The sequence below is a fragment of the Aulonocara sp. 'chitande type north' Nkhata Bay genome, linkage group LG23 (genome assembly GCF_057382095.1).
Source record: "Aulonocara sp. 'chitande type north' Nkhata Bay isolate Kocher_YH1m ecotype deep benthic linkage group LG23, A_spYH_male_GT1.1, whole genome shotgun sequence".
Classification (NCBI taxonomy): domain Eukaryota; kingdom Metazoa; phylum Chordata; class Actinopteri; order Cichliformes; family Cichlidae; genus Aulonocara; species Aulonocara sp. 'chitande type north' Nkhata Bay.
The window spans coordinates 16,751,721-16,779,243 of NC_141365.1; the positions used below are offsets into that span (position 1 = coordinate 16,751,721).

Below are 27,523 nucleotides of genomic sequence, written 5' to 3' on the forward strand. Positions count from 1 at the left end.
GTAATCCCCACTCGAGTCAGATGACTTACATGGCTGGCTTTTGTAGCAGCATCATTTGCAGTGATAGTGTTACCTGGTAATGAAGAAGCCCTGGGATAAGCCAATAATCCACTATCTCCATTATCTCACCTACTTTTAGAAGCTCCTCCCTCAGTGTCAGGAAGGCCTTTCAGTGATCAAACTGATTTTCAGGAGGTGTCATGTCATACAGATCAGACTCTACTATTTCTGATATTGTTTAACAACCTAAAAAACCCCTTCAGATCTAAAAATTCTATCAAGGTTAACGTTATTTACATGTACAGACTTCTATACAGTTTATCAGATTTGCAAAATTTTCTTGTTTATTGCGGTCAGTTTAAGACAACCACAGACCGTGTAGCTTCTGTCATACCCCACAATCCTCCTCAGTCTTCCAGTCCCTTTTTGACCCAGTTTTCCCTCCCCATCTGTTAGCCCTCCGCTTGACAGGAATGTTGTCTTTGTGATATCCCTGCCTGCAAACTGACATCTCTTCAGTGGGTCAGTCTCTGTGCGTACACTGCATGTTAATTACAAGAACTATTATTGCCAGTGGTCAGAGGGTATGCCTCTATTCATGTGGCTATTTTTAGGCATAAAGCTAAAGTACTGTACAGCTCTAGCAATAGAGCTGAATAGCCCTGACTCATGCATCCTTTGTCTCGTGACGCTCTGTGTGGAAACCTTTGTCCTTTCTAACTCTGTGCAAGCACCATAAGTTCTGGTTTTCTCTTTTTACAGCCTGAAAGGGGTCTTCAACATTTTTTTTTTTCATGCCTCACTGCTATTTTTAATTCTCTCAGCAGTAAATTTAGCACTGATTGCGTGAATGCAGAGGGGTGTGAAGAAGGAGCTGTCACAATGAGCCCCATCCCACTTAGATTTGACTACAATGGGAATTCTCCACCCCTCTGTGTAATAAGATCTCCAAGATGTGCAAAAGGTCAACGTTTACTAGGGTTCCCATGCAGGAGTAAACTTTATTTCAAGAAACCTAATGCCTGCAGCACATTTCAAAGCCAGCTAATCTGGTCTGAAAAGACTTGTAGTTGTCCATTTTTCTGCCACAGGCTAGATTTTTTTTCCCCCCCTCAAGCTGGGAAACAAAGCCCAGATGAGGTGCACAACTCTAGTTCCTTCTCAGACCATGTGGATTACCGAAAACACGTTAGCTACTCCACTTCTGTCTTTGTTGTACACCCTCCTAAACAGGTTGGCTTTATGCTGAAATGCAAAAGAAAAGAAAAGCGAAAGCATATGTCAAGTAATTAAATAAACGAGTCACTTCCCTTGTGACATGTAACAACAAACTCCAAATGTCAGGAAATTCATGCATGATTTTCTAAAAGTGCACGGATGGAGTAGTTGCTGAAAAGGTAAAGCAAAACCCATCTGAGAACTGTTTTTAAATGTTATTTTATTCAAATTTTCAAGGCACAATCTTTTCAACTATGCACAATAAATATAACTTATTAAATTAATAACATAACAAGTTACCGGACAAACATTGTATTGTCCATAATAATAATAATAATAATAAACTGTGAAAACTTTCCCTTTTGAGTTATCAGAGTTATCAAAGTGACAAGTTTTTAAATAAGATTAAGTAAATGTTCTCTTGAAGAAATGCTGAGTCAATTTGGTCAAATTTTCATGAGGAGTTTTTCAAGCTGACAGCTGACTGATCCACTCTGTTGTGGTCCAGTTCCTGGAGTCTTGTCAGCTGAGACACTCTGTCGGCTTTTCCCCCAGTCCATGCGCCTGTGCTCGGCACCACGTGTGCTCCATGCTCACATGATTCAGTTTCCTCGAAAATTATTCTTTCTCGGCAGAGAAAGGCGCAGTCATACGTTAAAATCCGGGAACCCAGACAGCTGAGTCACTCTTCCTTGGCCCACAAGTTCACCCTGACCTGGTAAATTTGTTGGAACGCTTGTGCTCTTTTTTCCCCCCCTTCCTTCTCCTAACTCTCCCGTCGCTCCCTCTCCACTTCTCTCTCTCTGGGGCGCTTTCCAATCAAGTCCAACACAGACATTAACACAGGCCTTAGGCAGTTACTTTTTCCCCATTGCACACAATACATTTATATTCCAAGCAGCTTCATCGGTCAGGAAGGTTGATAACAGGCACCCACTGATCCAAACACCGGCAGTCTCTGCAGAATCTGTTCAACTTGCTCAGTGCAGGGTCCTTCCACGGGGATGACTGCGGATTCTGCACAGGAAAGAGCAAAGCGGTTACCATCTGTTCTTTTATGAAACTTGCAAATAATAATTCAGATTGCATAACTGATGCCAACTCCCAAGTGCTGACAGCAGAAACGAGAAGCAATAAACCCCAGGTACATTTGATTGCTCAAAAGGAAATGAGCAATATTCCCAAGGTTTAAACTACACGGACGTGAGTAACAGTACTTACAGTAACTAGAACACAGTGTAAGTCCATTGGCTCTCCTCCAGGCTTCACTCCGCCGAGTATCTCTGCCAGACGCCTCATGTTGCTCACACGCAGGATGTTGATGTCATTCTCGCAGCAGAATGCCTGTATCAAGGTAAAGTGAATCTGCAGAGCCACATCCTCCTCATCATCTGTGGCCAGTAGACACAACACCACATTGTCTGGATCCCTAAAAGCAATGAGGAAAAAGATAAAGCAAACATTACTACTTCATGCTCATCCCAGCTAGTTTTTCATAGTGCGGCAGTAGCGAGCTTACTATCAACTTACACATTGAGTGACTTTGCTGCTTCATAAACTCCGACAGTGATGCAACCCTGAGGCAATGCAGAGCTCAGGACCTCCTCTAACGCTGTAGCCACCGAGTCCATTCTAAAGAAACAAAAGTTTAACAGAACGCGCATGATCAGAGAGGCTGTTAGTTTAAGATTTGATGCCCCAATTTTCCATCTAACGCCGTTCACGTGACATGTGAATGCCAGCTCGTGATGTAACGTTGCATGTGTGATACAAATGCAAGAACCGGGGGACGGCTCAATATAATAGGGCTGAATGTCGGTCACAAAGGGCAGTGTGCAATTATATCTGCAAACCAATAATTCTAACAAAAAGTTTCTAAATTCGTATTAAAAACAGAATTAAATTAAAGGAAAATGCAGAGTTCAACGCAAAGCTAACCTTTCTGTTGAATTATCTCCACTGGTATCTTCAAAAGTCATATTGCACATCCAACCGGGTCTTGGTATAATGTCCAGAGCGGAATCTGTGCGTCCTCTGTTGTCTAGTGAGACTCTCGCTGTGCTCGGAGAGTCCGGGTTCCAGTAGTAAAAATCCTGTGTACGCAGAACTCATTTGCATAAAGCCTACCCAGTTGTGGATGACTGGTCACGTGATTCACATTGAACCTGTGCTTAGAAGAAAGCGACATCCCGTGGCCATAACAGGACAATGACTAATATGAGAATAATCAGAACTAGTTTCTGGAAATATAGTAAAACCAATTCGTCAGTAATCACGAGGCATTTTCAGAATTACAGCAACTAACCAAACATTTTATTTCACTTCCACACGGTGAAACAAAGTAACATGTCATAGCTTCTATGAACATTTGCAAAAAAAAAAAAAAAATCCCCAGTAAATATTCATTTTAACAAATAGACCCCAAATGCATTCATGTGTTTTTACAAATACAGATTTAAAACATTAACCTTTAGTGATTTCGTTTTACGGTGCAAAGTAGTTTCTGGCTTCAATATAAAAATGTCTAATAATTTTACAATGGTTTCTTGAACATGACAGTAAGTTCACCGCACTTTAATGACCACCACAGTCACCAGATCGCAATCAAACGGGGTGTGATAGAGCGCGAGATTCGCGTCATGGATGTGCAGCCTACACATCTGCAGCACCATGTGATGGAAGATGTAAATATATGACTTGAATGAAAGGAAATGTGGGATATAGCGCCTCTGCTGGTAAGTAATGTGTACTTTTTTTTTAAACTGTGAAAAAACGTTGGGCTCTGACGCTTTCGCTGTCTCGAAAACTAAATCTGATCGGAGACCAGCTGACCGTCATCTGCATCCTGCCTACCGGCAACGTGGCAAGTTGCGCTTTTTTCTGCACATGCAACCTACAGTCGAAGGCACGGTTTGTCATGTTGTGCTGACGTAGACCAGAAGGTCAGTTTAGTTTTTATTGTGATTATCCCGAGGATGAGCGTGATTTCCTCTTTTACAGCCCCCTGGAACAGCAGCTGTCAAACTCTTCAGGGCGTGCTCCACTGTTTACCTTCAGATCACTGAGATACACAATGCAAACACAACGGCGATCAAGGAATGTGCGCTCATGTGTGATTTTTAATCTGTTTAATATGTAACTATGCTATGCTAATATATATATATATATATATATTCCTCGCACTTGGATTTACTCTGATTTCACCTCCAGAGCACCGAGACGACATTTTTTATGGGTCACAGTATTTTGTGAACTTTATCCTCTTGTTATCATACCGATTTGTTATCAGCTCATGTTGTGAGTTTCCCATGGAGTGATGTGGCATTTGTGGATGTACTTTGACTGTGGCTGGGATGTGTGAGCTGTAAGTATAACAAACGTTTGCAACTTTCTTCCTGCGAATTAATGATTGCAGACATTTCCCATTTTTTACCGCAGGTGTTAAAGGGTCATCATGGATCACAGAGGTCACTACTGGCCGGACTCAGGCCGTCATTCCCACAGAACAAAAGACAGAGAGGGATACACCAGCCACTCTCAGCGGGAAAGGGACCAGCTCTATCCACCTCCGGACCTCAGAGAGAGGGACAGGCACTGGGGCCATCCTGATGCCCGTTACAATGTTCATTTCCCTCTGCCTACACCTGACTTTTATCCATACAACAGTCAGCAGTATCAGTATGGGTATGGACCTGAGCACCAAAGACCTCTGTCCAGGTTTGTACAGTTACAAGTGACCCCAACTGGCTACTAAGCTGGAGTTATTATTTGGGTATTATTAGTGTGTTTGTGAATGCAATGTAGGATAAAAGTTGCACAACAGTTGGTAAAAGAAGCCTGGTTCCAACACTGAGCTTAGTGTAGCTTTCTGTCCTTGCTAACAGTGCATGCTGGGATATGCAGTGCATCACAGATGATGGAAATGTAATGACTTCATTAAGATTCTCCTTTATTTTCAGGCATGGTTATGACTATCCACCTTACAGCCACTGGGACTACAGAGACAGCTATGGTTGTTATGACTACAGAGGGCAGCATGGACGACAAGGTGTAGTGATACAAAACAGCCAAGCTTTTTTTTTTTAAAGTCATCTTCTACTCTCTGTATAAGAGAGATGGGATGATGTGTAACGCTGTTTTTTAAGATGGTGGCCAGTGGGGTCCTCAAGAACCATGGAGAGCAGATCGGTACCATGACAGGGCACACAACCAAGAACAACTAGGAAGCGTGAATGCTCAGGAGTACAGGTGGGTCAGTGCACTCTACTTCTATCAAAGCCAGTGCCTTTGCTATCTGATGATACTGTGAAAATGATACCTGCACAAAAGAGAGAGGTACATCCAGAAATGTTGACAGGTTAAACGGTTCTCTAGCACTACAAAGTTTGTATGGAGGGTTTAATAAAAACAAAAAAGAAGAAACAATAAAAAGTAAAAGAAAACCTATAATGTTGGGGTTTCAGTATAATATGTTGTGGTGATAGATGGTCACTCTTGATCAAGAGTGAGTGTAGAAATAAGCTAGAGGAGAATGTGTACACAAGAAATCAACAAACAGGCAAGTACAGGGAGTGCAGAATTATTAGGCAAATGAGTATTTTGTCCACATCATCCTCTTCATGCATGTTGTCTTACTCCAAGCTGTATAGGCTCGAAAGCCTACTACCAATTAAGCATATTAGGTGATGTGCATCTCTGTAATGAGAAGGGGTGTGGTCTAATGACATCAACACCCTATATCAGGATTGCATAATTATTAGGCAACGTCCTTTCCTTTGGCAAAATGGGTCAAAAGAAGGACTTGACAGGCTCAGAAAAGTCAAAAATAATGAGATATCTTGCAGAGGGATGCAGCAGTCTCAAAATTGCAGAGCTTCTGAAGCGTGATCATCGAACAATCAAGCGTTTCATTCAAAATAGTCAACAGGGTCGCAAGAAGCGTGTGGAAAAACCAAGGCGCAAAATAACTGCCCATGAACTGAGAAATGTCAAGCGTGCAGCTGCCAAGATGCCACTTGCCACCAGTTTGGCCATATTTCAGAGCTGCAACATCACTGGAGCGCCCAAAAGCACAAGGTGTGCAATACTCAGAGACATGGCCAAGGTAAGAAAGGCTGAAAGACGACCACCACTGAACAAGACACACAAGCTGAAACGTCAAGACTGGGCCAAGAAATATCTCAAGACTGGTTTTTCTAAGGTTTTATGGACTGATGAAATGAGAGTGAGTCTTGATGGGCCAGATGGACGGGCCCGTGGCTGGATTGGTAAAGGGCAGAGAGCTCCAGTCCGACTCAGACGCCAGCAAGGTGGAGGTGGAGTACTGGTTTGGGCTGGTATCATCAAAGATGAGCTTGTGGGGCCTTTTCGGGTTGAGGATGGAGTCAAGCTCAACTCCCAGTCCTACTGCCAGTTTCTGGAAGACACCTTCTTCAAGCAGTGGTACAGGAAGAAGTCTGCATCCTTCAAGAAAAACATGATTTTCATGCAGGACAATGCTCCATCACACGCGTCCAAGTACTCCACAGCGTGGCTGGCAAGAAAGGGTATAAAAGAAGACAAACTAATGACATGGCCTCCTTGTTCACCTGATCTGAACCCCATTGAGAACCTGTGGTCCATCATCAAATGTCAGATTTACAAGGAGGGAAAACAGTACACCTCTCTGAACAGTGTCTGGGAGGCTGTGGTTGCTGCTGCACGCAATGTTGATGGTGAACAGATCAAAACACTGACAGAATCCATGGATGGCAGGCTTTTGAGTGTCCTTGCAAAGAAAGGTGGCTATATTGGTCGCTGATTTGTTTTTGTTTTGTTTTTGAATGTCAGAAATGTATATTTGTGAATGTGGAGATGTTATATTGGTTTCACTGGTAAAAATAAATAATTGAAATGGGTATATATTTGTTTTTTGTTAAGTTGCCTAATAATTATGCACAGTAATAGTCACCTGCACACACAGATATCCCCCTAAAATAGCTAAAACTAAAAACAAACTAAAAACTACTTCCAAAAACATTCAGCTTTGATATTAATGAGTTTTTTGGGTTCATTGAGAACATGGCTGTTGTTCAATAATAAAATTATTCCTCAAAAATACAACTTGCCTAATAATTCTGCACTCCCTGTATAAACAATTAATGCCTAAATATTTATTAAAAAACAAACATACTTCCTGCATTACTGTCTGTCTAATAATCACTGCAAATTCTGTGAGCAAGAAAGTCACACGAATACAGCATAGACTTAACTGCTATGTGTTCTCGCAGTGAAGAAGAAAGCAATGCACATGAAAATGCATTTCTTCCAGGTACAACCAGGTGAGAGACAGCTCTCAGCATTACCTCAATGACTTTGAGGACAATCCCTCCAGAGACAATGAAGAGATTTCCTCTTTTTACCTTGGGACATTAGAAAGCTCCAAAAACTCAGGGTTATCTTCCAGCAGCTATGAGCTGAGTCAGTACATGAATGGAGCCGAACACAGTGATGCTGCCCCTCAACCCTATGGAGGTGAGCACGCAGTTCCTCTCACGTCCACATTGTCTCTGCTTATGCCTCTTTTTTTAAAGCTTTGTATTTTCTCAGACCAAGCACATGTGCATCAGATGTCAGCTCCTCTGAAGTACTCGATCCCTCATGCTGTTATCAGTTTTGGGCCTGCGGGTCAACTGATTCGGGTCACTACAGGCTTGTCAGCACAGGAGAATGTCAGCCACCTGGAAATCCACAGTCTGGAGGTAGGTTCAGTCAAGTTGTTTAAAAAAAGCAACCGATTTTCATGGAGGATACTACTAATCTTTTACCAGATGAAAATTATAGCACTCTCATGGACCTTAAGGGTCCTAAAGGTATACTATAGTCAGACTAATAGGATTGATTTGGGTCTGTTGGAAAGGATTTCACAAATCCACAATTATTTTGCTCATGTCAGTGATAATTAAGCCATTAACATTAATATTTCATGCATTGTCATTTGTTTAATTTAATTTCCCTTTATTAAAGAAACACATGGGTCCATAACAAATAAAATAAATAAATACATACAGAATAGGGCTGTTCGATATACCGATATATATCGGATGACGATATAAAAATGTCTATGTTTCATTTTACGCTACTGTTTGTTTCGTGGTGTCGCAAAATAAACTGTTTATGGCAATATTTTTTTCATCGTTTTGATGGTCACTGTAGTGGCTATATTAATTTCTTAAAGTTCTCTCTTTCTCTTACATTTAATATAACCACACTACAGACAGACAAGCGTTTGTTTTTATGCCTTGTCGTTAGCAACAACGACGGTAACACCATCGCGTGTCCGCTTGGTCCACATAAGCCTTTCACAATAAAGCTCAAGATCCTGTTGAGACTTTTCAAAATAAACTGAATCACGTGAAGGATGCAGAGTGTTTACGGATGAGAAGCAAAAAAAGAGCCGTCAGGTGCTAAAAAATAAACCTTAGACTCAAACGTTAGAACAGGCTTTTCCCCGCAGCACGCTGTGTAATAAATACTCACAAAGAAAACGGCGGCCGTTACAACTTATGTCTAAAAATGTATAGTTTCTTAAAACACTCAACTCCAGGTACACGACGCCTAGCTGGAAACACTTAACGCAAGTCGAGCTGCCCGAGATTCACAGAATTTACAGAAAATGTTACATTTTTGTGATTTATATCGTTATCGGACGGTAGATGTCTTAATATAAGGATATGATATTTTGGTCATATTGCACAGCCCTAATACAGAATACATTATTTTTTCTGTTGTTGCTTTGTATTCCCCTGAAACGTGTAACACAGCATGTATAATGGTTTCTTGGAAACCTAAAAACTCTTTGAGTTTGAAAATATTTATGTCACAGAGTAGTTAGGGTTATTAATTGGTGAATATTGATTTGTTGAGGTCTTTCCTGCACATTGGTTTTAAGTTTTCCACTACTCAGTAGCTACAAATATATGTTTTATATTTCTACTCGATGTGGCACATTTTGTCCACCATGGTTTTAGTTCTGTTTTGTCTGCTGTCAGTATCAGTATAAATCCATGTTTTGAAACTGCACATGGGAGAATAAGTCTTGATGGAGGATTTTTCTCTTCAAATGTACCTCTAGTGTTTTAATTTTTTAATTTTTAATTTTAATTTTAATTTTTACTAAAAGTTATAGTAAAACAGTGGATATGAGTCTACAAACAGTTAAACGCTTCCCCATGAAATTTAGCCTGCTGGGTAATACTCGGGGTCAGAGGCTGGACTTTTTTTCTTTTTTTTTTTTTTTTAACACAGAGGACTGATCCAGACTTCCTGTATTGGGGTTCTGGTTCAGCAGACTGACACCTTATAATCTTAAATATAACCACTAGGTACGTTAGTAACTACAGTAGTTAATACTATCCAGTTTTCTGTACTAAATAGTAAATCTTGCAGAAATGGGCTTTTATTTTATTTTTGTTTTAGAAATACCTTTATAATTTACAGCTACAGGAGAGTAAATTGGCCCTTACAATAAAACATTAGCAGTAATGTTTCCAGTAAGGTTTCAAGACATTATTTTTGTCTTTAAATGTACATAGGTTATTCTAAGTGAGACACAGGAGCAGCATGAAATGAGAAGCTTCCCAGGGCCTTTAACCAGGTAATAGTCTTTGGTTTTGTAATTCTGACAATAACAAACTGCATTCAGCTGTATGCCAGATCTAGGATTATTATTAGACTTGTGAGACTTCCATGTTTGAATGTTATGTATATTTTACTGAAGGGAGGATTTGCACAAAGTGGATGCTATAGAGTTTGCCCACCAGATGGCAGGCGCCTGCACGAGGGACAACAAACTGCAAGATAAAAGCTCTGCTGCCCTTTTGTGGAATATTCTGATATTGCTCTGCAGACAGAATGGAGTAAGTGGATTATGTGTTGGCATTACACAGTATGTAGAGGGATCACATTGCCATCAGAGAGACATCAGGGCAATTATTGTGATTATTTTTGATACAGTTGTCACTGTATTTTGGTATTTCAGCAAATAGTCGGGTCAGATATCGCAGAGTTGCTGATGCAGGACTCACATTCAGATGGAAGCTGCCCATCAGATGCCCCCACGCTTATTGACTTCAATGAGGATACAACTGCTGAAGCACCACCTTGCAAAGGAGACGACCTGCTCACAGGAAACCGGAGCAGCTTTAGCTCAGAGAACTCTGAGAAGGGCCTGCAGACCTACACTCAACTACTGCTGGCTGGAAGAAAGAAGGTCTCCACATTCACCTTGAATTAGCTTTTTAACAGCTGCTGACAAGTCTAGCATTTAACTCTAGTGGCTTCAAAAGACGTCAGGCCCACTGCACAGAGCCAAGATAAATTAATGTGACCATGAGACATGATTTTAGTTTTAATCCTCTGCACTTTTCTCTAATGTTTGATTTTGCGTGAAACATTATAGAGACCTCTTTAGAGCAACAGGTAATATGATATTGTATAATGAATGCAAATTTACAATGTTTCCTCTGGGATGCTCTGGAGTAAATATATAAATTAGCATAAAATGAAACTAATCAAGTTAAATTCATGTGTATATATGCAAGAATTTAGTCAGTCACATTTAGTCAGGATAAAATAATCAAATATTAATCAGTCTGTACTGTGTACTGTAGCTCAGTCTCTATCTTTCATATGTGGTTTTCAGGAGGCCCTGGAGTCGGCTATGACCAGCGGCCTGTGGGGACATGCACTTTTTCTGGCCAGCAAAATGGACAACAGGTCCTATATGACTGTACTGAACAGGTGAGAAAACTCATGGCCTCTGAGACGTGACAGCTGAGAGAAATCAGCACACAGCTCTATGTGGTAATTTGTCAAGAATTGCTAAACTTAGATATTTATGGCTTCCTTCACACTTGCGTTAGCACTACTAGGAAGTGTGAGAAATGTTCCTGTCGGTCCATTTTGGTCCAGACTCAAATTATTTGATATATTTCCACAAAATGTGGACTTTCAAATCCTCAGAGGATGAAAAATAGAAACTTTGATGTTCCAGTAACTTCCTCTAGCACTCCCAAGAGGTTTTTCATTTGTCCAACAGTACCTTAGTTGTTTTGTTTCAAATATTTTTATTGAGAGCAAGTATCATGATTGTAGTTTTTACAAATTGACATAACATAGCTTATGCTCCTTTTTTTTCTCTAAACTAACAAGGCAAATAATTAAACAACACCAACAACACCAAAAAAAAAAAAAAAAAAAAAAAAAAAACCCGCAGTCACCCATAAGGGGTCCCAATACCCCGGCTGTCGGCAAAAGGGAAGAGAAACAAGTAAACAAAGTTTTATATTTTCCCAAGGTATATAAGTAAAGGGTGCCAGATTAATTCAAAATCTTTTACATTGTCATTCATACTATATCTTATTTTTTCAAGGTGAAGAGTGTTTATAAGTTCAGTAAGCCACATTTTTAATACAGGAGTCTCATTGCCTTTCCAAAGCTGCAGGATCAATTTCTTTGCAATAATCAAAGCATATGCCATAAACCTTTTTTGAAAGTGTTGTAAATTTTGTGTTTCGTTGGAAATCCCAAAGATGATTACTGTCGGATTTGGTTCAATCTTACTTTTAAAAATATTAGACATATAAGTAAAAATATCATACCAAAAACCCTGAAGCCTTGGACATAGTGCAAAACAATGTAACAGATTTCCATAGTGTATCTTGCATTTTTCACAGAGGGGGGAACACTCTGGATACATTTTGTGAAGTTTTTCCCTTGAATAGTGTAGTCTGTGTATAATTTTGTACTGAATTAAACAGTGACGGGAATTAATAAAAGGCGTATTTATGTTGTGTAAGGCCTCCTGCCAGAAATCTTCTGATAGGGGAGTCCCAAAATCTTTTTCCCACTCCTCTTTGATTGAAGTAGTTGAAGGTATACTCATCTCCTGTATTGAATTATAAAATAATGAAATTCTCTGTTCAAACCCCCTTCCATCACTAAGACATCTGTCCAAAGGATCGGACGATATGTTTTCAAATTGTGGCAGGTATGTACGGATATAGTCTCTTAGTTGAAGATATCTAAAAAAATGACTGTGAGGCAATCCAAATCTATCTTTTAAATGTTGGAATGACATAAAAGTATCATTTAGGTATAAATCTTTTAATTTACAAATTCCCAATTCCTGCCATATATTGAAAGCTCCGTCTACACATGATGGAAGGAAAGAGGGGTTAGCTGTAATGGATGTACACATTGATAGTTTTTTCAATTTGAAGTGCTTAATTATTTGTCTCCAAATTTGTACGGTATTATAAATCACTGGATTCGAATTGTAATAAGAGTTTGTCAAAAGAATAGGAGAGAGTAGTATTCCACCAACACAGTAAGGAAGGCAATCCTCCCGCTCCATCTGTAAGCCGTTAGGGAGTATTGCTGTGTCATCCAATAGAAGGGAAATTATTCTTAAATTTGATGCCCAGTAGTAGTACATAAAGTTAGGTAGACAATTCGAACCCATATGGATATACACGGTTATGATACAACATACACTTCTAATTCTATATCGCTCTATGCTGACGACATATTATTATACATAACAAAACCATTAATATCCCTCCCAGCAATTCTCTCCGTGATTGATAAATTCAGTACTTTCGCAGGCTACAAGATTAACTGGGGAAAAAGCGAAATACTGCCCATTAAATTAGAGAATAAACAATGGCTTACATCTCTCCCATTTAAAATAACCTATGAAAAAATCACTTATTTGGGCATTACAATACCAAAAAAATACAGCTCCCTAATGAAAGAGAATTTTCTTCCCTTACTGGAGAAACTTAAAAATAACATTCAGTACTGGAGGACACTTCCTATTTCTTTAATAGGGAGAGTGAATTCAATAAGAATGGTATTCCTCCCGCAGTATTTGTATCTGGTTCAAAACATCCCAATTTTCTTGCCCAAATCTTTTTTTAAAAAGATGGACGCCATCATTATGCCATTTATATGGAATTATAAAACACATAGAATAAAAAAAGACCACCTATGCAAACATAGATCCCCAACAGTACCTTAGTGATCTGATATGCTAGATAGAAATATTTTAAAATGAGATCTGATTGTTTTTGCTGAAAGCAATCACAGTGAGTACCCAGACTTTCCTGCCTTTAGGCGCAAGGACAGCTAAGATTAGGAGTAGTGATGAGAAGGTTACTTTTTAAAAGTAGAGGTTACATATTCTGCTTCCAGAACAGGAAACTAGACTTGGAGTGGTCTTGAGCAATAGTTCTCCAGGCTTTCTGAAGGTCTTTCAAAGTTTTTTCGTTGGACATTGACTGCTTTTCACTCATTTTCAGTCCAGTTCAGTCCAGTCGTGGTCCTGAACTGTCCATTTTTGAGATTGTTTCTTTTTAACACATTTAACACTGACCTATGACTCATTCAAACATAACAAGGCACCGAACTCAAGAGATGAACCAGTCTTGTGTCTACACATAGCAGAAAACTTAGCAAATAACCAATCTTAAATGATTTCTTTAATCACTTTGTCACCAGCAGCCTGTCGCAAAGGTTTAAATTATTCCCATTTATGTAGTTGAATCTATAAAGGACACTGAAGAAAACACAGTTTCACAGGCATATAATATATTTTTGTCCCAGCAAGGTGATTCCTATAGAGCATTTAATCAAAAACCTGGCACATATCCTAAAAAATGAAAACGGGAAACTTGACAAAGGGGGGATAAAATAAGGTGTAGCAGGTGTACATCTGTCACTTCATTTGATCTATCTACTGAAGCTTCCCTAGAATTGATCCCACTGGATGAGCCATTCCACTATGCTAAATTAATCAAAACATGGACTGACAATCAGTGGCAACAAGTCTTGTAGTGAGTATCCACCACCATTCTGAAAACACAGTGGAGGTTCTGTCATGAAGCAGAAGCCATCAACCTTCCAAAGAAGAGCTTTGAGTGTCCCTCAAAAAGCCTGGAGAAGTATTCCTGAAGACTACCTAAAGAAATTATGAGAAAGCTGCTTAAGGGGGTTTAGGTTGTTTTGAAAAATAAAGATATTCATGCCTGATATTAACTTTGAAGATCATTATAATTGTACAAACTCAGTTTGCCATAAATACTCCGTTTGGCTTTTGCACCATATTGCATTAATTTTTTTGTTTTATATTTTTGTTTCAATTAATTTGAGCGTCAGCTATTTTTCAGAGTTTCAGAGTGTGTGTGTCTAACCGCGCTGGTTGGTTTTAATTGTTTTCAAAATGTTTAGTTTTTTTGTTGTTTTTTTAGTTTCACTGTCATTTTTATTTACTAACTAATTAATGACAATATAGGTGCTGTTTGTCAGTGGAAACGTTTGAAAAGTTCACCAAACGTATTAGAGAAGAACAGTTGGCTTTCCCTCATACACTAAAAATCGGTACCAAAGCCTCGTAATTAAAATAATTTATTTCTAGTTTTCTTTTTTGTTTAGTTTTCATTAACAGTAATAAACAGAAATCATTATAATACAGATATTCTCATTAAACTCCCGTGAGCTATTTATCATGTAACCCAGTCTAGTTTTTACAGACTATTTGTACAGACTAAGTGGTATGTCTCAGCAGCCCAGCAGCAGGTTGTCAGTAGAGGAATGTCTGGGGAGAAGGCTGGCAGATAGGCAGACTGATTTTGATTTGTAATTGACAAGAGGGGCAGAATCTGAGCTATCAGTGTGGTGTTTCACTTGTGTGCATACTAGCAGAACAGATGCACTTTAAATGGGATAGTTCCTGTTTTTGTAAAGCCTTGCTTAAGACGTGCAGTGACACAGGCTGCTCTGTTGGCAGGTTCACAGGCCAGCTAACGCCCAGTGATCCCCTCCAGACTCTCTTCCAGCTGCGTTCTGGGAGAATTCCTGCTGCAGCCACGGTAAAATATCCAGAACCTAACAAAACTCTTATATGAAGACAAGCTTATGCTATAGCCTGTATCTTATTACTAAGGTTTAATAGTGATTTTCTGTGCTCAGTGCTGTGGAAATGAAAAATGGGGAGACTGGAGGCCCCATCTGGCTGTTATGCTCTCCAATGAGACAGGAGATCCAGCCATCCAACAGAAGGCCATCGTCACCATGGGAGATACACTCGGTACTGATACACCGACTGACTGACAGGTTGTCATGCACACACATACAAACTGATGTGTGTTGCTTTTCCCTGTGCAGCCTCCAGAGGCCTCATACATGCTGCCCATGTGTGCTACTTGACAGCCAGTGTTCCCTTCGGGGTGTTTACACAGAAGGCTGAGAGACTGGCACTTCTAGGCAGCAGCCACAGGTGAGCTGTGATTCAGACTTGCTGCCATTCATCAGTCCAAGTGCTGTTCATCTGGTTATACTGACAGCACAAGCTTAATTTTCTGCTGAAACACGTGCATGTCTTATTTTGATCTTAATTTCTGTCAGCTCTTTGCTTTGAATTTGTCTGTTTTTATTTCCTCTAGGAAATTGTTTGAGTGCTTTGCCACAAACACTGCCATCCAGTGCACTGAACTATATGAGTATTGCCAGACTCTTGGGAACAAAAGCTTTTCAATACCCTCCTTTCAAGTGGGTGCTACTTATATTTTTTGTGTTAATGGTGTACCAAATGGAAATATCAAATTTAAAGGCACCGAATATTCTCTGTGTCATCTAACATCTAACATTTTTCCATTATAACACAGCTCCACTAGCACATAGAATACATTTCCCCCCATCAATTTATTAGACACTTTTACACAGTTTAACAAAAGGTTTCTAGTTTGGATTCAATACAGGAAGATAATACATTAACATTTCATTCAGAATCAGAATATCTTTTTGTTGCAATGTATGGTCCTTGAGAACATCTGGAAGGTGAAGGTAACAGTGGTAATTGGAGCACTTGGTGCAGTGACCCCCAAGCTAGTTGAGAGGCTCCAGCAAATCCCAGGAACAACTTCCAAGATCTCTGTCCAGAAGATCGCAGTCCTAGGAACAGCAAAGATACTGCTTGGGACCCTCAAGTCCTAGACCTCTGGTAGAGGACCTGATCTTGAAGGATAAAGATTGCCGGCAAAACTTTGCCCATCTTTTGTATCTCTGGACACTATTTTAGACTCACTGCATTAGATCAAACAACCCTTAGCAAAGACTTAAATATTTGGAATCATTACCATTAAATCTGCAATAAATGCATGACTGTGGTTATTGTTGTATTTTGGTCAGGTGTATAAGTTCCTGTACGCCAATCGTCTGTTGGACTGTGGGCTTTCATCTCAGGCCTTTGATTATTGTGAGGTGGTCGGACAGGCGATCCTCAGGCATCAGGAGCCTTTCTTTGTGCTGACTGGTGAAGTCGTCAAGGTAAACCTACAGGTTGTCTTACACATCTGACTAACTATCAGTGATCTGTTCAATTACGACACAATGGTTATACTGTATGTATGTTTTTCTTGCAGCTGTCAGACAGACTGAGATACTCAGAGGGTCAGTTCAGTGAAGCAGGGCTCCATAGAGACGGGCAAGAACCTGATTGGCTGAAGCACCTACGTGCTAGGCACCACAGTTTACAGGTGATCAGGTTCTTCAGTCTTTTCACATCATACTATGTTTACCTGTGTGTGAGAGGAAATGTCTCCGTTGTCACTGCTGTACAAGGAAGAATTAAATCGTGGAGGAAATGTATGATATATGAGGGTTTCTAATTTAGCTTAGCATCAGTTCAGCACTGTCAGCAATCACAACTGCTCACAAGTGACTTGTGATTTTATTGTGCACATTTTTCCCTCATCACACCTTGAACAGGAGTGATACGAGGTACCTAATCAAAACGGTAAGTGAGGCATATTTTTTCAGATATCAGTGGTATTATTTGCACACATAAGTTACTGTTGCGTTCCTGTGATATAAAAATAAGTAGTAGGAAGTTGTTTCATGAATTAGGCTCGCAAATCATCATTGTTCTGATGGTTGTGTCATGGTCCCTGGGTCTGGGATACCTTTTTTTTTTAAATTAAAGTGTTTCTTGGTTTCTTTTTATTTTATTTCAAAATTCTGATTTCACATCTAGTTTTTTCATGTTTAGGTTTGGTTAGGGTCTCTGTGTATTCCTGCCTCCCTTAGTTATTTCCTGGTTCATTTTGTTAACCTTTGCCCTACGTGTTTAGTGTTCAGTTTTACTTTCCTGAGTCTAATTTCCCTGATTAGTTCCAGCTGTGTTCCCTGGTGTTTCCCATCTATCTAAGTACCTTGTGTGTATTTATAACTCAAGTCTCCTCTTGCCCTTTTTTGTGTCCTTTCTCAGTGTTATGTGCTCCTCTGCTCCATGCTTTCTGTGGTTCCTGCGGTTCCTGCTTTACTCTCGGTTATGTGCTCCATTGTTCTGAATTTTACCCTAGATTGGTAGGTTTTTGATTCCTGGTTACAGCTGTGAATTGAAGACTTCACCATTAGAGCTGTTTTTTGAGTTCATGTTCCATTTCCTGAATCCAGCGTATTGGGTTCATATCCTGCCTCACAGCCATTTATGATAGACCGCTAAATATTTTCATTATATCTTTCTCTACATTTCAAATCCCTTTACTTACTCATTAATAAGAAAAAAAACTACTTTAATAGATTTTAAAGGAATAAAAATGGTCCCTTAAATTGCTTCAGTTTCCATATTTATGTAAACATTCAGGGCTGATTATGCTACTAAAAATAATAATTATTAATCATTATAAAATGTATTGAATATTGGTTATGCCAGTTGTGTAGCAAAGCTTTTTTTAGTCATGTTACTGTGTCAGTAGAGTTGGTAATGTTATCCCATCTGGTGGTTGCTCCTCTACTGTAGAGCGAACTAAAATATCTCAGCAGCTATTGGATGGATTACCATGAAATTTGGTACAGACATGCAGGGATCCCAGGCACTGTAGCCTATGATGACAAGTTTGACATAAGATGAACATATTGAATGGTTGCTTCTGAATTTTGCAAAGACAGCTCTAGCTCCTTTCGTCTAGCACCACCAATATTTCACTTCTTTTTAACTATTGTCATTTTGGCTTTATAACAAAATGACTGTCAAATTAATTTCATCACATGGTAAATGTTGTACTTGGGAAATATTAGCATCTGTGGAGTGTACACGGTACAAACTCACACTGCTAACATAGCTGTAATGGAACTTAAACACTGTAACTAATATGGTGTTATCTTTATTAGACTGGAACTGTCGACTCTACTGAAGCATACCAGCCAGCTCCTGGGAATACTGTTATGTCACATGAAATGCCCTCAGGTAACTTTGCATTGTGTAGCTTTTTTCACACTGTAGAGCAGAAGTATACCTTAATAAAATGCTTTTTTTCCCTATGCAGAATCAGATTTAGATGATTTGAGCCACGGCATTCAGAGTCCTGAGCCTGAACTCCTTTATTATAGAGGACATGAGGACCAAGAAAGCATATTGCATGAAGATGGAGGAGACACTGAGGAAATGGCAATGAGGTCATGGGGCATGGGAGCAGCTCAGGACTGGTGTGCCTCATTTACTTTTTCTTTCACACAGACAACACTCTTACTTGATATGTGTAACTGAGTCCTGACAGAGTCTATTATGTCACTGATCTCTCTCTGCCTCTTTGTCTAGGCCACAGGCCCACTGCCCGGCTACACCAGTAACAGTGGCCTATACTCCCTCAGTGCCCACAGTGGCTCCAAGCCAGAACTTCAGTTATCATAACACAGATAGTGGTGAAGTCAAAAGTGCCTCACAACATTGTCCTCCAAATAATCTGCCAGCAATAGCAGAGGGTGAGACTCTAATGTTAGACAGCAATCATTCCCTTCTCTGTTCGGGTATTTACTATGGCCCGCGGTGAGTCAGTGTGACATTTTCTTTTTATTGCTTTTACAGGGGCCGGAGCATCCTCTGGAGCAGGGATGGTGAGAAATGCATTTTAATATTCCACTGGCAACTTTTCGCTTTGATTTATTTATCGCATAAGCATAATTTTAAAGATTACATTCAAATGTATTGTGCTGTGCATTGATTAGTGCTGCTTATAAGTTAAAATGTTTGCCTTTATTTGCCTTTGAAGATGCACGGTCAGATGATTGAGACGAACTTCGGTCAGCCGGGACAAGTCGAGCAGATTGTCCCTCAAGGATTGAAAGCTTCTGAGGACACCACTGAGCCTCCTAAACAGGTGGGTGGGCTGCCTATCATATGTCACACAGCTTTCAGTGACATTAGAATTAGTTTACATGCATCACACTTTGTTCTGTGTTAAAAGCAGAACACAAAGAAAGGATGGTTCAGTGGCTGGTTCAAGTCAAAACCTAAAGTGGTCCAAAAAGAGGCTTCAGAGCAGGGAGGCCCAGCTCACACAGTAAGTATCAAGCATACTATGAGCTCAGATGTGATCTCAGTTTTCATTTAATGATACTAATCGCTGTGTATGTTACAGGACTTTTCGCCATCTGCTGACGTCTGTCCTCCTCCACCGCCTGCCAGTATCCCTCCTGGCACGTTTCCACCACAGTCTTCCACTGCTGGGATTAATCCATTCTCACGGAAAGCAGGTGGGTCACGTGATCAGTTACATAATATTCTGGCTCTGTGTCAGTGTTAGTCACTTATCACTATTTTAATAATAGATTTCAACATAAACATGTTGTCAGCTTCCACATTCTTATGGTATGTTCTGAGGTCAATGAGTGTCTTAGCTAGCGTGTCCAGTTTCATATATTACAGTCATGATGGACACCGCTTGGATTTTTTTTAGTGCAGAAACTTAAAACATTGCAAGTGTTTCGGCTGTTACTGAGGACATTTTACCTCCATTTAACTCTACAAATGTGAGCATTTTCTTTAAATACCCATGTCTTCACTATAGGCCAGCAGCTGGGTTAGAAACCGTGAGACTCACCTCTGTCACAGGTAAATGACGTTACTTAAGCTCCTAGGACCTGCCGTCCACATATGTGGACATCACATTTTGGGTTATTTAGACTAAAATACTCAATTTTGCTCTACATGGGCCTGATATCCACTTACGAGGGCATTATACTGCTACTGTTCTATCAAAATTTTAAATGAATATCCTCAGATGTGGCTCTTAATTTTCTTAAAAACAAAAATAAGGTTAAAAAAAAATCAGGTAATTCTTTGTTTTTACATTCATCTGGCCCCAATATGCCCAAATATCAAAGAGAAATTAAAAATGCATGTCGTGGAAGAGTTCGGGTCTTAGGAGGTTAAAGATAAGCATATTGATTCTTTATAATTCTTTACGGATTCACATTAACTAAACATGTTCTGTTTGCAGGGTCATGCGTCTTGCACCAAAAGTGAGGATATCACAATGTCACACCACATGTCGTGTACTGTAAGATGCATACCGCTCACTAGTTCTTTTTTAGTTATGCCCTTTAAAATCCTAGAGCTTGCAAACCATGATGTTCCTTGTTAGTTACAGGAATACTCTGCATCGACTTGGATATCAACTCATATTGCAGTGACAAAAACAGCTGAGGTGTGTTCTAAAAGCTGACTTAGGGGAAATTACCAGCAGACGCAGTACATATCTTGGGAAAGGGATAGCTTAACTCAGAGCAATCACGCCAGCAACACTGGGGCTGAAGTTCTACTGTGGCAAAAAATGTTGGTGTAACTGTGATCACTATGCCACGATCATCTGTGCTATATGCTGCAATTAAATATCCAGCTAAATATAAGCGTGGAAAATATTTAAAGATATACACACATATACCACTGCAGTTATATTATCTATGCTCCAACCACTGTTTTAAAACAGAAATAAGACGCACACTAATAAATGCTGTGGTCACAGAAGCTTTTTAAGCATAATTTGTAGCCCAGCTTTGCAGAGCTGTACCACATCATGGGCAGTACTTGATTATTTTCTGTCATCTGAAAAGTGCAACAGTTGTATTTTAAATTGCACACGGGACAGAAAATAAATGCTGAAAATAAAATTGGAATAGTGTCTTCTCATGTTGTCATACTGCCAAGATTGATGATACCACATGGCGAGAGAGGGGAGGATAGCTCAGGGAAGACCTCTACCAGCCAAATACCCAGTACCCTCTTACAGCCTCTACACCCACCAGAGAGCAGACGCTTCCAGGACCAAACTGTTTATGTGCTGATAACTTATTTGTAATGAAATGGAGCTCAGCATATAAAAGGTTGATTTTACACACTGCTCTTTAAATTGTATATAAAAAAACAGTAATATATACTCTTGTAATTGATTTTAGATTGACCTTTTTTATTTCTGTGTCACCGTGTAAACATGTTTGGATGTAACTGGGATGTTGTTAAGTCATTTGACTTTAAGTTTCAATGTATTGTGTTTTTGTACCTCTATACGACCACATGAAATGTGTTTATTCTCTAGCTTTTCAGCAGATTCTCGCAGCAGAGGAAAGTATTATTAAAAGCTGTATCTGCAGTCATGTTAATAGTCACATATTGAATAATTACATCTTGCCAAGAAATAGCTGCAATTCCCGACAGAGCCTCTCAATGTAGAGCAAGTGACAACACGGCAGGTGCCGTCTCCTTTTACGATTAGTCTGCAGTAGCCAAGAATGAGTGGCACACGCTGGCCTTGAATTCAACACACGCACAAACAAACACACACATGCAGATGAGCAGCATGTGAACTATGGCATACGTCCTGCCAATAAAGTGTCACTATACAAATTATCAGAGTGGATTTATGAAAGACTGCTTAAAATGGCATCCAGATGAGACTATACTAGAACCTAATATATTTCGAACAAAGTTACATATTTTGATAATTGGAAAATAAACAAATAAAAAAACCTCAACAGGCAGACATCTTATACAAAATCTTTATTGAGATTCGGATTCACAGTAAAATGCTAGTTCACTTTTACTCACTGATAAACTCCAAACATGCTACGCTTCTTGTACATGTAGCAATATGATTACAAAGAACCAAAACTCAGAAGATGGCAGCATGCATGATTAAAATACATTTAAACCTAACGTATAGGAATCTGACATCTAGTACAATATCATAAATGCTATTACTGTGTTTAGAAAATATCACACTCTGTATCCGGGCAAACTCAATTTTTCTCACTATGTGTATTTCTGTTGGTAAAATAGAAATTAAACTACAAAAGTAAGCATGACAAATGCTGTAGTTGAATAAATAAAGCGCACTATGAATACAAAGTACTAGTACGTGAAATTCACATCCAAAAAGTCAAAATCAGCAAAAAGAGTAAGCAGTAACTGACTGGCAATCCAGCTTCCCTGAATGATTACAAATGCACTGGTCTATTAATGTTGTCACAGTAATGTTTTTAGTATCAGTGATGCAAAATCTTATCTACTCAAGAGCAGTACTTAAATATTGTAATTGTATTTGTATTATTCTTCGCAAGGGTTAAGAACAATAAGCTGCCTATCATTTGAAGCTGGTATGTCTAGTGTATGTTTGGCTTCTGCCACTGTTGCTACAGAGTGGTGGTGCATTTATGTATTTCCACACTTCCTTTGGGAAATGTGTTGTAAAGTTCATGGCTGTAGTGCATGATTGAAGAAGTCGTATGATAAAATGCCTAAATGCCTAAATGCAAAACTGCTATATTGTGGGTAACATTAATTACATTTACAGTGCATTCACAGTTTTAAAAAAGGGTTCAGTGCTCTTTTAATGAGTTTCATATCACACCATTAAACTGTCAGCTCCAGTGTCAGTGCTGTGCTGGCAGTAATTTTTATCCCAAGACATTCTCGTGGGAACCCAGCACCCTGGGGAAACAGAGTGAAGATTTTACAGCTCATGGCACTCTAAATAAATATTGCTCATTAGCATATGTAAAGTGGTGCCCTATAACCTTTTGTCCAATGTTTCTTGACCTTAATAACTGAAATGAAACAGCTGTAGCACAGTAATGGATATGTACAGTTCTTGTCTTTAACAGGCTGCGACACTTTTGTCCCCATGTTTCTGCACATGCTGTGCAAGTTTTCTGGAACACTGGAAAGATTTGTCACATTCTGTGCAAACAAAAATCCTCCCTGCACAGTTTTGCTCCTGATGAAGCTTCAGTTTTGCTGGGTGGCTAAAATTCTTGCTGCAGCCCACGCAGTTGTGGGGTTTCTCTTTACTATGTATGAACTGGTGACGAACAAGACGGGAAGCCATGGCAAATGCCACGCCACATTCTGTGCACTTATGGGGCCGCACTCCGCTGTGAATGGCTTCATGCTCGGTCAGGTTGGAGGACTTTGTGAAACACTTGGAGCACACAGAGCAGACAAAAGGACGCACTCCTCTGTGGATTTTCTGGTGCTCTGCCATGCGGCTAGCCAGGGCAAACCTCTTCCCACAGTCGGGGCAGGAGAAGGGTCTTTCTCCCAGGTGCTTACGCTCGTGGCGCTTCAGAGCTAGGGGTTTATTGAAGGTCTTGCCGCAGTGCGTGCATGGGAAGGGCTTGTCATTGGTGTGCATGTTCCGCTCATGCTTCCGCAGGTCTGAAGAGCGGATGAAATCCTTGCCGCAGGTGTCACAGATGTATGGCTTTTCACCAGTGTGTGTACGGATATGCTTACGGTAATCTGAGGACCAGATATAGGTTTTGACACAGAAGGGGCAGTGATACGGTCTTTCACCCGTGTGCAGACGCTTGTGTTGCTGCAGCGTGCCTTGATGAGAGTAAGCCTTGCCACATATATCACATACATGCGGCTTGAGGCCTGTGTGTGTTTGTAAGTGACTCTGCAGGTTGCACAGCTTCTTGAAAGCCCATTGGCAGTGCGTGCATTTGAATGGACGTTCCTCTGTGTCAGTGTCAACTCCATTGCGTTTTTTCATTGCTACCAAAAGTCGAGGGATTTTGTCGTCTTTACACTTTTTAAGCAATTTCATAAGTGAAGGACTATATACATTCAGATGTTTGGTCTTATTCTCACCTTCGCTTGGAGAAGATTCCTCACTACTTAACTCTAGCTTAGATGTCCTCTGTTGGTCTGAGACATCACTTTGGCTCTTGGATTGTTTCAAGAACATGCTTTCATTCTGTGTCACAGCATCCTGGAGCACGTCATTTGGTTTACATATTTCATTGGTCTTAGTGTATGTAGTGCATCGTAGCGATGCCCCTTTGTGTTCTTGCTCATCCTGGATTGGTGTTTCTTCTCCTGGTGAAAGCCCTGCAAACCTCTCCACAAGAGAGAAGTTTGGTGTTTGAGGATTCAGATAAAGGATTCCAGTCTCATTACTCTCTGGGAATGGCTCCATTCTTACACCATTACTGCCAAATGAAGACTCTATATTCACACTGTGAGTGTTACTCAAGATGTATCCATCCAGGGGAAAATGAGTGACACTTCCCTTCCTTTTCCTTTTCCTTTTTTTGTCAACATCTGTCCCAGTAGACATCTGCAGAATGACACTGATTTTGTCAGAAATGTGTTTTGAATTATTTATTTATTTATTTTTTACTCATAACTGATGCCACACAGACTTTCTGCAGCAAGTCTGCTGTTGCTGCATGCACCAGTATCATGTAAATATCCCACACATGCTCTGACACCATGCTCGTCATATGACACCAGAACTTTACTATGTGTTCCCGCAGCGTTATATTACTATAAAAATAAAAACAACTCATTATTTTGTAATTTCACACATTAAATCGTTTTATAGAGCAGCTTACCCTGGAGTCTCCACGCGAGCAGGTCAGATCCCGGAGATGCCTGGGAGATATACTAGGCCGGGTACTAGTATAACTCTATGAGAGATGTCCGGTTGCGTTAACGGGCGGAGTTTGGCAGCAAGCCTCTGTAGGTCAGCATCTATCCTGCAAGTCAGCAGCAGCAATTATATCTTCACAGCCGGGCTCAATTTACCCTCCGCTCACTGAACTTGCCACCCGTTTTACATACGACTTGTTGAGTAATTGCATCAGACGGAGACTTTCAGATTGCGTTGGACGGTAGAAAGTCGGAAACTTTAACAGTTTACTCGCTTAAGTTGGATCCTTGAACTGGAAAGACTAACTTTTAATTAACTTTTAGTTTACCAACACTCTTTTTGACTCTTTTTCTTTTCTTTTTATTAATTTGTTTTAACAGCTTTAAAAAATAGAAATAAAAACAACAACAACAACAACAACAAAAAAAGAAGAAAATAAAATGTTTTTGATAATGTGTGAGTTAGTGCCGCCGTCCGCGCATTGATATTTAGGTTACGCTCTCAGTAGGGCGTTAATGAAACGTTCAAATTACCTTTAAGCCAAGGAAGAAACAAAATGCAACACTCTACTTAAATTACATATCACAGACCTGGAAACATTTTTGCTCAGTTTAAGTTTACTCGCCCTTGCTATTAGTGAGTGACATATTTTGTTTTTGAACGGGTATAAAATAATGGTCGTATTTGTAAGTATGCGACTAGTGCATTGATATTTTAATTAAATGCATTATGAGGTCAGGTGGAGACGGACAGAAATTTAAACCATTTGCTTGTTAAATAATTACACTGAGCTGAAAACATTTGACCAACACTAACCGTTTCAGCACAGCTAATATTCAAGTATATTTTCATTCCCCGTTAAACTCTAACCGTTAGTAATAATCTAAGAGTGAGCACCGTACTGTCCAAAAGTCTATAAAGTATCACATTGATGACGGTGTTTCAGATCACAGCAAAGTTATTTTCACCTCTATTTTAAGTCCATGAGCATTTTGGGGTAACGACCACAAGATGTCACTGTTCACCTGATATTTTGCCAAGTCAGAAGCCAAAACTGTGGAAAATCACCAGCTCTACGAAAAAGAGAAAAAAGGGTGAATTTTAGAATGCATCTTATTGTAGACATCTGTGTTGCTTTAGAAAAAAAACACGATGTTTTCAGCTCAGTCTCTGAATGAAAAAAAATATCTATGGATATATCAACAGATGAATCTTGTTGATTTCGAAACAACAGAAGTTCTGAAGGATACTTATATGTGCCCGAGGTATGCTTAACAAAATCAACATGGGAGAATGGCTTCAACTTAGTGCCCCCCCTTGTTTAGAGAACACTGTGTACAGCTTTTGTGATAAATAAGTTGCAGTCCAGTTTTTTGCCAGTAGATGGCCTCGAAATAGCCATTCAGTAAACAGAGTCATCATGGAAAAGGAAATAAGGGAATCCACTTGTCCTGTAATCAAAATATAATAATATTTCTTTCATACTCAATAGTAGGACATGTCTTTATTATTTTTGAGAACTCGTGTTTTTCCCCTCCCTGATAAAATCCTCCAGAGCTTTCCTATTTTTCCCTGTCAGATTAATGGTGGTTTTTTTTGTTTTTGTTTTTTACACTATAGGGACTGACAGGATTTAAACCTGCATGTGTTAAGTAACTTAAATCTTAATTAAATTGACAGTTGTAGTCTGCACTCAGAGCACTTTCCCAGGAGAACAGATTGAAATCAGATCCTTAACAAATCACCTTTACAAGGCTGCATTTTCCATTCGTTTGTACCTCAACACAAAGTTTTGGCTTCAGTTTCCCACACATATCCACCACAAGAATACCTGTACATGTCTTCTCACGTAAGCTTTCAGGGATATTGCCCCCTTTGTTGAACAGTAGGTACAAATGGATGATTTGATACACCAATTTAGGACAATTTCATAGATATCACAATTAAAAGAAAAAACTAAAAGAACAATGAAAATAATCTCTGGAGTTGTGCATATTTATGTGTTGTCCAACATTTAGTTTTGTGAAAACCATCATTTTTAGTTTATTTCAAGTTTATTCATCAAGTTCCAAGTTTGAAAAAGTAACTCTAACTCTACATAATGTTAAAATCAGATCAGGAGTTAAACTGGTAATTACTCTTTTTCTTTGTATATGTATCAACTTGAAGCTGTCATAACAAAGCTTTGGTGGATGTTGCATAAGTGGGTTGCAGTGACGTGAACCCGGATGCCGAAGCTGTACTAACAATCAGCATGAAGAGCATCACCCAGGAAGTCTCTGTTGGGAGTAAAAAGATTGTGGTTTGTTAGTTTACTTTGTGTTTGTGTTTTTTCCAGACCCCCAGTAAAGAAAGTGTTATAATCCCCTTGTGATTCCTTCAAAGCAAGTAATGGAAAGAGAGCGACTCTTCCTCCAAATGCAAATTTTAGTTCTACTCGCTCTGACTGACCTGCTTTTCCTTGGAAGTTACACTTGAATAAACATTTTATTGATTTCCATGCAACTCATTCAAGTGCACTGAAAAAGTGCAGAGTCATCCTGGAGGTGGTT

The 27,523-nt window shown here is 39.6% G+C and overlaps 3 protein-coding genes across 6 annotated transcripts; 1 reads left to right on the forward strand and 2 right to left on the reverse strand.

Moving 5' to 3' along the window:
- Nucleotides 1-1,428: 1,428 nt before the first annotated feature.
- Nucleotides 1,429-3,312, reverse strand: gadd45ab (growth arrest and DNA-damage-inducible, alpha, b). The gene is made up of 4 exons (XM_086281853.1): nucleotides 3,157-3,312; nucleotides 2,749-2,850; nucleotides 2,440-2,647; nucleotides 1,429-2,235 (listed from the first exon to the last, which is right to left on the reverse strand). Exons 1-4 carry the CDS (start codon nucleotides 3,204-3,206, stop codon nucleotides 2,122-2,124), a joined length of 474 nt encoding a protein of 157 aa, XP_086137979.1. The 5' UTR covers nucleotides 3,207-3,312; the 3' UTR covers nucleotides 1,429-2,121.
- Nucleotides 2,858-21,691, forward strand: sec16b (SEC16 homolog B, endoplasmic reticulum export factor). Of its 4 annotated transcripts, none has more exons than XM_086281850.1 (25): nucleotides 2,858-4,160; nucleotides 4,657-4,935; nucleotides 5,178-5,266; nucleotides 5,364-5,466; nucleotides 7,529-7,731; nucleotides 7,807-7,958; nucleotides 9,792-9,853; nucleotides 9,977-10,115; nucleotides 10,238-10,468; nucleotides 10,901-10,998; nucleotides 15,047-15,128; nucleotides 15,229-15,346; nucleotides 15,424-15,535; nucleotides 15,702-15,807; nucleotides 16,447-16,584; nucleotides 16,680-16,793; nucleotides 18,430-18,505; nucleotides 18,585-18,744; nucleotides 18,857-19,020; nucleotides 19,124-19,152; nucleotides 19,308-19,415; nucleotides 19,503-19,598; nucleotides 19,677-19,791; nucleotides 20,106-20,149; nucleotides 20,538-21,691. In XM_086281850.1, exons 2-24 carry the CDS (start codon nucleotides 4,673-4,675, stop codon nucleotides 20,120-20,122), a joined length of 2,775 nt encoding a protein of 924 aa, XP_086137976.1. In that variant the 5' UTR covers nucleotides 2,858-4,160; nucleotides 4,657-4,672; the 3' UTR covers nucleotides 20,123-20,149; nucleotides 20,538-21,691. The 4 variants fall into 4 exon arrangements, with proteins under 4 accessions (XP_086137976.1, XP_086137974.1, XP_086137977.1 ...); XM_086281848.1 differs by lacking the exon at nucleotides 2,858-4,160 and adding an exon at nucleotides 4,176-4,582; XM_086281851.1 differs by lacking the exon at nucleotides 2,858-4,160 and adding an exon at nucleotides 4,176-4,582 and having other exon boundaries at nucleotides 19,506-19,598.
- A 390-nt stretch (nucleotides 21,692-22,081) lies between these two features.
- On the reverse strand, nucleotides 22,082-24,963 carry znf648 (zinc finger protein 648). The gene is made up of 2 exons (XM_086281852.1): nucleotides 24,934-24,963; nucleotides 22,082-24,656 (listed from the first exon to the last, which is right to left on the reverse strand). The coding sequence occupies exon 2, from the start codon at nucleotides 24,654-24,656 to the stop codon at nucleotides 23,190-23,192; it is 1,467 nt and encodes a 488-aa protein (XP_086137978.1). The 5' UTR covers nucleotides 24,934-24,963; the 3' UTR covers nucleotides 22,082-23,189.
- Between the last annotated feature and the right edge of the window lie 2,560 nt (nucleotides 24,964-27,523).

Bases quoted from the DNA above. Each gene is read 5' to 3' on its own strand.
- znf648 (XM_086281852.1), bottom strand. From the start codon at position 24,656: ATGTCTACTGGGACAGATGTTGACAAAAAAAGGAAAAGGAAAAGGAAG.
- sec16b (XM_086281850.1), top strand. From the start codon at position 4,673: ATGGATCACAGAGGTCACTACTGGCCGGACTCAGGCCGTCATTCCCAC. The intron at 4,936-5,177 runs GTTTGTACAGTT...CTTTATTTTCAG, and splicing joins CACCAAAGACCTCTGTCCAG to GCATGGTTATGACTATCCAC. The intron at 18,506-18,584 runs GTAACTTTGCAT...TTCCCTATGCAG, and splicing joins GTCACATGAAATGCCCTCAG to AATCAGATTTAGATGATTTG.
- gadd45ab (XM_086281853.1), bottom strand. From the start codon at position 3,206: ATGTGCAATATGACTTTTGAAGATACCAGTGGAGATAATTCAACAGAA. The intron at 2,851-3,156 runs GTTAGCTTTGCG...TTGTTTCTTTAG, and splicing joins GGAGATAATTCAACAGAAAG to AATGGACTCGGTGGCTACAG. The intron at 2,648-2,748 runs GTAAGTTGATAG...CATTGCTTTTAG, and splicing joins GCAGCAAAGTCACTCAATGT to GGATCCAGACAATGTGGTGT.